The 10539-nt window shown below is 39.7% G+C and overlaps 1 protein-coding gene and 1 pseudogene across 1 annotated transcript; both read left to right on the top strand.

The window, feature by feature from the left end:
* The first annotated feature begins 1988 nt into the window (after positions 1-1988).
* On the top strand, positions 1989-2945 carry LOC143664795 (olfactory receptor 2T29-like). Its single transcript, XM_077138173.1, has one exon. The coding sequence runs from the start codon at positions 1989-1991 to the stop codon at positions 2943-2945; it is 957 nt and encodes a 318-aa protein (XP_076994288.1).
* A 6105-nt stretch (positions 2946-9050) lies between these two features.
* LOC143664412 (olfactory receptor 2T29-like) lies at positions 9051-10012 on the top strand (annotated as a pseudogene).
* The last annotated feature ends 527 nt before the right edge of the window (positions 10013-10539 follow it).

Here is a 10539-nt window from a genome sequence, read left to right on the forward strand (position 1 = left end):
GGTAGGACTGATAGAAAGTTTATATATTGTATATGCAAAGGGTCACAGATTGGGAAAAAATTTGCTTTGTTGCTTAGTACATTGACACCCTAGGACTTTGTTAATAAATTGAAAGCTAACAGTAATCTTTTGAATTGCTTCAAGAATATAAATGTAAAATAAATGTTAAACTGTTCTAAAGTTTTCCTGAAATATTATGGCCTCACAACTATTTGTATGCTACAGAAAGAGAATATTTCATTCCTTAACAGAAACTGTGGAAGAAATTATTAATGATACTCTCTGGAAAGACCAGGTATTTTTTGCATCTATTTCTTTAAGCATTTTGTCACCATTCTTAGTTCTATTTTAAAGTATATTTAAATAAAGATTTGATTCCTGAAGAGGCAGATTTTGTTCTCCTTAAATGCAATGAAGCTAAATTAATCTTTGATTCATCTTCAAGGTCTAACACCTAGAGAGCTTGTGCAGTAATACATGGGAGGGAATCAGAGATTTGGAGTCAGAGACTTCTAAGTGTTGTTCCGTTTCCCTCTGCATCACAGCGTCCATTCCTGACAAATCGGTGTGGTGAGTACTAAGGCAGATGATGTTCTTCAAAGGCACTAAAGCCTTCCCTGTAAATGGTAGTATCATTACTGCTGTTTTTTCCACTGCCATAAGATTTACAGGAAATTGTAGGATAAATTGTGCCTTGTAAAAGCATGTGGTATACAGAAACAAGGTAGAAACTGTATTCTCTATAAAGCTCCATTTAATCAGGGGCTAAAAAAGTGAATAAGATCTTTGAAAGTGTAGAAATTATAAAATCCAAATTCGTTAGCCTATGAAGAAGATCCTGAAACCAGAGACAAGAAGTAGTTTATTGTACATAGTGAGTCAGTAAGTGAGAGCCAATTCTTACATAATTCTTTTTATTCATATGTAGAAGGCACGAGAAAGTGCACCAGATACCAGTTAGAAAAAAAGAAGAAATTATCAAACTTAAATTTTAAGTCCATAAATAGAATACTGAAACTGGAGAACTGAAAGAATGGATCTCACATCATAAGGCAATAATGAGCCAACTCTTATTTTTGCCCAGTACTATGCTTAGATACTAAGTGTATGTGTAAATCCGTCTCTGATGGGTGATATTCTGAACATTTTCATTATGTTAACTCATTTATCCCTCACCATATAGGAAGGTCAAGCTTTGTTCTTATCTCCTTTGCATGTAGAGAAACACAGAGGAATGGAGCGTTTAGAAACCTGACGCGGGAGCAGTGCAGGTGGAGGGAAACTGGAGGCATGGCTGCAGTCTAGCTGCAAGAACTGGGCCGCTCATCCTCTACCCCTTGAGTTTTTTGAGGGTCAGTTCAGCCATGAAGATGACATCTTCGGTTCAGGCTGCACACCTCCATGCAACCACAGGGCAAGGCAATCATTTCAGCAAAGAGAATCAAATATTTTGTATGGCTTGACCACAAATATGGTTTCAGTCACTTTTCTAATGCTTGTTATATGAGATACACCCTCAATAGGTTTTAAGATCACAGATCAGTCCTTAGGCCAGAGATGTTAATTCAATACAGACCCCCATAACAAAACTCTAGACATAGGAGACTCTTTTTTAAAAATGATTAATTCTTGTGTTTGCATAGGGTGATTGCTCACATTTTCAGTACACGTTGATTAATCACACTATTGACAAAAACTCATCTCCCATAACTGGGCATCCGCGGTAGAATTTAACAATACTGTCAACCAACCCACGTTTGTGAATCCATTCATTTTTCAAGTAAAGTGGGAATCACAGGTAATTTATAGTCCCCAAATCAATAGGCCCATGGGACTTCACTTGCTGAGCACAATCGCATTTGCACACACACACATGCACACATGCACACACACTCACACTCTACCTGAACATACCTATCAGGGGGTTGAGCCCCCAGAAGTGATCCCTATAACCCCGATGTTCTCTTGGTGCTCTTAGGTGAATGCTAATGGACAATACAACATGGCTTTCCAACCACACTGGAAGTTTTGCTTTCATCCTGATGGGACTCTTCAGCCAATCCAAACACCCCGCTCTCCTTTGTGTGGTCATTTTTGCGATTTTCCTGACGGCCCTGTCTGGAAATGCCATCCTGATTCTTCTGATACACTCGGAGGCCCACCTCCACACACCTATGTACTTTTTCATCAGCCAGTTGTCTCTCATGGATATTATGTCCATTTCTGTCACTGTGCCCAAGATGCTCATGGACCAGGTCATGGGTGTCAGTAAGATCTCAGTTCCAGAGTGTGGGATACAGATGTTCCTCTGCTTGACCCTAGTAGGCTCAGAATTTTTCCTTCTAGCTGCCATGGCCTATGACCGGTATGTGGCCATCTGCCATCCTCTCCGCTACCCTATCCTCATGAACCACAAGGTCTATGCCCTCTTGGCATCTGGCTGCTGGTTCTTGGGCTCAGTAGACGGCTTCATGCTCACTCCTATGACCATGTCCTTCCCCTTCTGTAGATCCCGAGAGATCCGTCACTTCTTCTGTGAGGTCCCTGCCATAACAAAGCTCTCCTGCTCTGACACCTCATTCATTGAGTCTCTTATGTACCTGTGCTGTGTCCTCATGCTCCTCATCCCTGTGACAGTCATTTCAAGCTCCTACACCTTCATCATCCTCACCATCCACAGGATGAACTCAGCAGAGGGTCGCAAGAAAGCGTTTGCCACCTGCTCCTCCCACATGACTGTGGTCACCCTGTTCTATGGGGCCGGCATCTACACCTACATGCTGCCCAGCTCCTTCCACACCCCAGAGAAGGACATGGTGGTGTCCTTCTTCTACACCATACTCACTCATGTGCTGAACCCTTTAGTCTACAGTCTCAGGAATAAAGATGTTATGGGGGCTCTGAAGAAAACGCTGAATGTCAGACTTGTTGTCAAGAAACAGTAAACTAGGAAATCTAGGTAACAATAAATTCTTTTCCTTTTCTTTATCCATAAGAATCTTAAATCTTATGCCAATGTTGGTTCTCAGATACTGATATCATGGAACCCCACTTTATCTCCACCCATTTTTCTAAGGAGCTATTTCTCTGATTTAGAGATATGTTCATTTTTATAGTGCATTTCCTTTAAAATATATTAGACAAACATATTGAATCTATGTTACATTTAGTGAAGCTGATAATTGAATGGTGATTCCATAGGAAATACATAATGGAAGTATCATGAAGTGTACCGCTGATTCTCAAATACCAAAGAGTGAAGGTGGGTGGTGGAAAGGATGAAATTCATTAAAAGTGATTAAAATGGGAAATTTTGAATTGCATATATATTATCAAAACAAAACAATTTACAATTGTGCTAAAGGTTTATGGGTGTATTTTTACTATTCTTATTCATGCAAGTTTTATGATAATTTGAAATTATTTCCAAATAGTAAAATATGAGTGTTTACCCCTTTTTTTGCATTCCTACTCTGTGTTTGGTGACAGCGTAAGTTACATAGTATCTTAGCAGATATGTTCAGTTCAACATGACTACTTGTTACTGAGAGAGTTCACTCATGCACACACCTTCATTGTGGATGAGACTGTTCAATGTGCCCCAACCCTGAAGGCACCTAGAGGTGATCACTACGCTGCAATTGTTTGTACCATGTGGAAGATTTAGGATCCAGGACTACATCACGGACTGAGAAAAATATATTAACCACAGTGAAAGGAAGATTGAGGGAACGTACCCTGCATGAGATGACATTGCAGCCGAGTTTTGAAGCATGTGGTTAATTACCCAGAGAAAGAGAAGCAAGTTATCTAACAGTCTCCATGTGTTCACAAACATTCTTTATGCTGTAGAGCACAATGCAAAATCATAGGTAAATACGATTTAAATATGAATAATACATGGCTACTTTCTCCAAGAAATTTGAACATGGGTGTATTTGTCTATGCATATAGTGCAAAAAGGGACATAAATTGCTTTGCTAACCACATGCAAAGGAAACAGTTCATAAGGAGATGTAAGTCAAACTTGTGATTTGTGACCATGGTTGTAACAAAAGTGGCTGAGAAAAGACCTAGATCTCAGTGTTGAATTTGACTTGGTGCTTACCTTTAGAATAGTATGGGTGATGGTGATGGAAAAACACACTCAGCATATGATACCACCAGTGTCACTATAGTAGTAGAGCTCACGCATGTGAAGTTTGATGTTGTAGCACAATGTATACAAGCTTGTGGATAAGCAAGTCAAAGCTTTGTGCTAAGGGACCTGAAGGATTTTTTTTTTAACAGTCTGGTAATTTATCTTAAGAAAACTAAAATCCAGAGAACAATTTCCATGTACACATTTTATCTCACCACACTGGGTAATTTAGGTATTTGACACATGGAATGTCTGAAATATTAAAGGTGATTATAAGTGTGGTATAATTCATTTGATGGAATATTAAGCAAATTGGTTAGTGTATGATCATATTAAAGCACTTTAGCCATTTTCAAAAGGAATTTAAAGCAGGAGGCTGTTTCTACCGCTGGACAACAACACTGGAAGCCAGTGAGAGGAGTGCTGTTCCTCAAGTCCCAGGAAGTCATCAAACCCGAATCTCCATGCCTCTCACTTCTAGGCTTATGGAGATGCCATGCCCCAGGGTCGCGGGTGGAATCCAGCCCACTAACGTGAGTCCCCCAGACCCACGTGCCCGTCAGTGAAGTTGGTCCATGTTGCCCACAACTGTTACTGCAGTTGTCAGAAGTGATTTGTTTTTCCCCCACCCACCACGGGTACCTACTCCTGTGGTCCCTACCCTGCTCTTCCCTCTGCCTCCGCATGAAGAGGCTTATAGGAAACCAGAATTGTGAGTATGCCGGTGGTTCTGAGGAGGATAAGACAGGCAAGTGTGGACCCACTAAAGAAAAGGGCATGTTTCCAGAAACTCTTTGACATAGGGTGAAAGTGATGGAAATCATTACAAACACTCATATAGAAAAAAAATTCATAAATATTTGGCTGCAACTTCCAAAAGGGTGGGTCTTGCTTCTATCCTGTTCCATCTTTTATCCGAACAATCTGGAACTTGGTATGCATTCAATGAATTTTTGCAGTTTTGGGGCAGGTTATGATTTTTAAAGTGTGGTTTTGTCTAAGTGAATACATAATGGATGTTTTTAAAAATTTTTGTGTACATGTTTGAATTTTTAGATTTTGTTTGTAATCAGCTTAACATTTAACATAACAACAAACACTTTAAACTGAGATGCATATGTTCTCAGAAATGATCACGATGATGAATACACAGCTATGTGATGATATTGTGAGTTATTGATTACATGACAAGAATGGAATGATCATATGGTAAGAATGTTTGTGTTTGTATGTGTTTATGTTTCATAAATAAATTTAAAAACTTCGATGTATAAACAAGGCAACATAGATTAAAGTGAGCAGTAGGAGGAGGAAAAGAACAATAAGGAACCTAATGGGGAGTGAAGGTATAAAGATGTTACGGAGGTGAACTCAGTCCTAGCGTGTCCACAGTACTGATGGGTGGTGTTGGATTTGATGATGTAGTCGAACTCTGAGTTTTAGATTCTGTGGCTTTGAAAGTGAGAAGTGCTATATATAAAGTAACTCATTTTTCATAGATAAAATTCTTATTGATGGTGAGGTTTGATATCTTTACTAATATTGGTTCAGATATCGATGCACATTGGGTTTAACAATAAAGGAGGGTTGGAAAAAAAGATGAGTTGAAAAAAGAAGACGTGCAATGAAGGTATCTATGAACTTTTTAGCCCTCTTAATTGAATTCTGCTTCAAAGGCCCAGAGGGGGTTATCAACAGAAAACTTGAGTCTACTGCGCTGATAGGCAGAGAGAAGTTTGGGTGATGTAACTTCCCTACTTCTTGTACATTTAGCTGCAGCCACTCTCAACTGTTCACCTACATGAGTTCTGCAGCAGCATCGGATGGTGCCTTCAGCCAGACTCAGATAGGCCTGCAGGAGCAAAAGGGTAACCCGTGTCCTCCCCTCTCTGTGCTACACAGCCTCTGCATTCTTGACAATATCCTCTCAATTTCCCCCCGTTATCTATTTTAATGGAGAAAAACCATGTCTTCTACTTTGAATCAATTTACATAATTTCATTTGCAGCTGCATATTATGAAAAGGGTTTTGATTTCCAATTAATTTTGGACAAAAGTGTACATTTTCCTCCAATATATTATATGTGATTTATTTCCTTCCTGAGACTAAAACTTCACATAGGTGTTTCTGGTCCTGTTTTGAATAGGGGAGATTTTTTGTAGTAAACACTATTTCAAAAGTCTGGGGTGGTACAACAGAGGTTAGGTGGCAGAATTGTCAGCTGCCATGCTGGAGACCCGGGTTCAATTTCTGGTGCCTGCCCATCAAAAAAAAAGCCTGTACCATCATTATGTTTCCCTAATGGGAATAAGCACGGGAGAGAGCCTTAAAGTCCACATTGAAGGATGGCAGAGGTTGGACTGGGTACCTGATAGAGCCTAGAGTTAGAGGTCCTGGGCCCCACCTCTGAGCAAAAGGCAAGTTCTCCCCCAGCTAGTTGTACGGCTTCAGGCTAAACCCTAGGAACCCAAACTTTCTAATATAAAAAAGAAGATAAGGTAAAAGTAAGTTCCTCTTTCATTCTTGGGGTAGATTAAATGTGATAAAACCCTAGAACAATTCCTGGGGTGCAGCAAGCTCCAAATAAAGCCTTGAAGTTATTTTGCTGTCACTCCTGATGATCCCTATGTTAGACATGCATTAATCTGTTGATATTAAACACATTTGTCTTGTGTGGTGCATAGCATAGCCTCTTTTGTTTGGTGTCCAGATGGAGCAGTAAATGTGGCTTGATGGGAGTGATTCTATTTATCAAACTGCTGAAGAGATTTTCATGGTGCCCTGCCTCTACTCTCTTTCTCCCCTTCCTCCCCACAGTCGATTTATAGGGCAGATAGCTTGGAGTTCTTCATATGTGCTAATCACTGTGCTTGTCCTTGCTTCATTTCGTCTATGCACACAGACAAAATAAGCAGGTGTGTGTTGCCATTGATCAGCCTGTTTTTAAATTTTGCGTAATGCTCAGCTCCCATCAGCCAGTGGGGGTGGGATTTGGTACAAAGTTATATTTGTTTATGCAAAGGATCCTAGATTTTGTAGATACATGTATCAAGGAATCAAATGCATTTGCATTGTTACCTACTGTATTAGCATAATAGAAGTTGGAATCCTTCATAAATTTAAATATTATCAGTAGTATTTGGAATTTTTACAAGAGTATAAAATATACAAGAAACTGCTATAATTTTTTTCCAAGAAATATCACTGCCTCGTAATGCTTTCTAAATTCTATCCAGATGGAGCAGTTGATATTTCATTCCTGTTGGTAAGATTTTCAAAGTTTAACATTTGATCTTCCAGAAATTGAAAAGATGCACAAGTTTAATCTCCTTAACAGAGAACATAGAAGACTTGATTAATTATTCTTCTTATAATGACCAGGTGTATTTTGCATCTATTGCGTTTATTTAGTTTATAGTTATAACTAATTCTACTTTAAATCACATATATATAACTTTATTTTTCTGGAAGGCAGACTGTATCCAACTTGAATGTATGGAAGCTATATTTAATTTGATTTGGTCTTCAGGGTCTAATGCCTGGAGAGCTGTAAGCAGCAACATAGGGAAGGGAGGAGTGAATCAGAGTCAGAGCTATCTCAGCATTGTTCACCTTCCTTCTGTGCATCTCAGACTTCATTCCTGAAAAATTGGTGTTCCACATCATGTTCACAAATACAACTAGTGCCACATCTGTAAATGGCAGTGACCCTCTAATGCTAATTCTTCCAGTCCTCTACTAAATTTAGAGAAAACTGTAGGAACTTTAAGGACATGAATTGCACCTTGGAGAAGTCTGTGTTAGAAAGAAACTAGATGGAGATGGACTTCTCCATAAATCTCTGTTTAAACAAGTGTCAAAAAAAATTGTCTGGGACTGCAAAAATAATCAAATCCAAACTCTTGAATCTATGAATAGGATACTAAAACTGGAGACCTGAAATAATGGATCTCATATCATAAAGCCATAATGGAGCCAAGTCTTGATTGTTGTCTACAAAGTAATATGCTTAGATATTAATTCTATTACTAATTTTGTATGTGCATATCCAACTGTGATTGGCAATGTTCTGAGTATTTTCGTTTTTACTACATTTAATCCTCACCATATATAAATGCCAACCTTTCTTCTTATCCCATTGTCATGTAGAGTAGCCTGAGGAATTCAGGCTTTAGTAACTTGCAGAGTGCAGTTTAGGTCAAGGGGAACGTGGGTCACAGCTGCAACCTGGCTGCAGAGTCTGGCTCTATTCTTGGGTTCTCTGAGGGTCTGTTGAATCATAAGGACTCTACCATGTGTGTGAGGCTGCATGCCTTGACCCAAAACATCACATTGCCTCACTTGGCAGGCAGATCATAGGGACAAAGGGCAGTCAAACATTTAGTATATGTTTTCCCCAAATAAAGTTTCAGTTATTTTCTGAAGGCCTTTTTATAGGATAAAGCTCCAAGATGTTTTAAGATCACAGGTGAATCCTCAAACCAGATATGTTAATTCAATTCAGATCTCCATACCAAAACCTCTAGGATGAGGAGTTTTATTTTATCAAGTTTTCAATGGTTCATTCTTTGTGATTGCATAGGACAAGGATCATTCAAATTTTCAGTACGTGTTGACATATTACACTATTAGCAGCAAATCTCATCACCCTGAGCTGAGGCAATTTCAATAGAAGTAACAACTCCTTAAAACCCACATTTGTGAATCTATTCATTTTAAAAGTAAATTAAGAATTATAGGCAATTATAATCCCCAAACCAGCAGGCCCGTGGAACTTTCCCTTGTTAAGCATAATTGGATCGGCATACACACGTACATTCTTTCTGAACATACCTGTCAAAATGTTGCACTCCCATAGGTGATCCATGAAACCCCAATGTTCTCCTTGGTACTCTTAGGTGAATGCTCATGGACCATACCACGTAGCTGTCCAACCACACTGGAAGTTCTGCTTTCATCCTGATGGGACTCTTCAGTCAATCCAAACACCCAGCTCTCCTTTGTGCAATCATTACTGTGATTTTCTTGATGGCCTTGTCTGGAAATGCCACCCTGATCCTTCTGATATATTGTGATGCCCACCTCTACACACCCTGTACTTTTTCATCATCCAGTTGTCTCTCATGGATGTGATGTCCATTTCTGTCACTGTGCCCAAGATGGTCATGGACCAAGTCATGGGTGTCAATAATATCGCAGTCCCAGAGTGTGGGATACAGATTTTCCTCTACTTGACTCTAGTAGGTTCAGAATGTTTCCTTCTAGCTGCCATGGCCTATGATCGGTACATGGCCATCTGCCATCTGCTGCACTACACTGTCCTCATGAACCACAGGGTCTGTCTCCTCTTGGCATCTGGCTGCTGGTTCTTGGGCTCAGTGGACGGCTTCATGCTCACTCCCACCACCATGTCCTTCCCCTTCTGTAGATCCCGAGAGATTCGTCACTTCTTCTGCGAGGTCCCTGCGATGTTGAAGCTCTCCTGCTCTGACACCTCTCTTGTGGACACACTCTTGTACCTGTGCTGTGTCTTCATGCTCCTCATCCCTGTGGTAGTCATTTCAAGCTCCTACACCTTCATCATCTTCACCATCCACAGGGTGAACTCAGTGAACGGTCGGAAGAAGGTGTTTGCCACCTGTTCCTCCCACATGACTGTTATCACCCTGTTCTATGGGGCCGCCATCTACACCAACATACTCCCCAGCTCCTTCCACACTCCTGAGAAGGACATGGTGGTGTCCTTCTTCTACACCATACTCACTCCTGTGCTAAAGTCTTCAGTCTACAGTCTCAGGAATAAGGATGTTATGGGAGCTCTGAAGAAAAGGTTGAATGTATGACCTGTCTCTCAGGAAACAGTAAAATAGGAAATTTGTGTAATTACATATTCTTTACACAATAGAATTTTAAATTTTATACCAATGCTATTTTTTTTTTTTTTTTGTAATAGGCAAGCTCTGGGTGTCGAACCCGGGTCTCTGACACAGCAGGTGAGAATTCTGCCACTGACCCAGTGGTGCACCACCCTCTCCCCCACCCCCTTTTTAAGGAGCTTTTTTATTGTAATAGATAGCTTTTCACTTTTTTACTGCTTTTCCTTTCAAAACTTATTAGACAATCATATTGTATAAATGTTGATAAATGCACTGTAAATATACTCTATGTGTATTTCCTATCTTTTTTAAGAAAGAAAAATGAAAACATTTAGAGGTAAAACTTCATCAGCTATGAAACTAATTCTCAAATAATGGAGGGAGAGAAATAGAGAGAGAGGGAGAGAGAGAGAGAAAGCAAGAGGTGTATATATGTTAACACAACAGAATGTTTTAAAACTAATGAAGTTATATGTGTGGTCTTTGTGCTATTCTTCTTTATGCTGCTTTTGTGAAATGTT

Source organism: Tamandua tetradactyla, chromosome 20 (assembly GCF_023851605.1).
Source record: "Tamandua tetradactyla isolate mTamTet1 chromosome 20, mTamTet1.pri, whole genome shotgun sequence".
NCBI classification, from domain to species: domain Eukaryota; kingdom Metazoa; phylum Chordata; class Mammalia; order Pilosa; family Myrmecophagidae; genus Tamandua; species Tamandua tetradactyla.

What these genes read in the sequence shown, in the direction of transcription:
- LOC143664795 (XM_077138173.1), top strand. Translation starts at nt 1,989, where the DNA reads ATGGACAATACAACATGGCTTTCCAACCACACTGGAAGTTTTGCTTTC.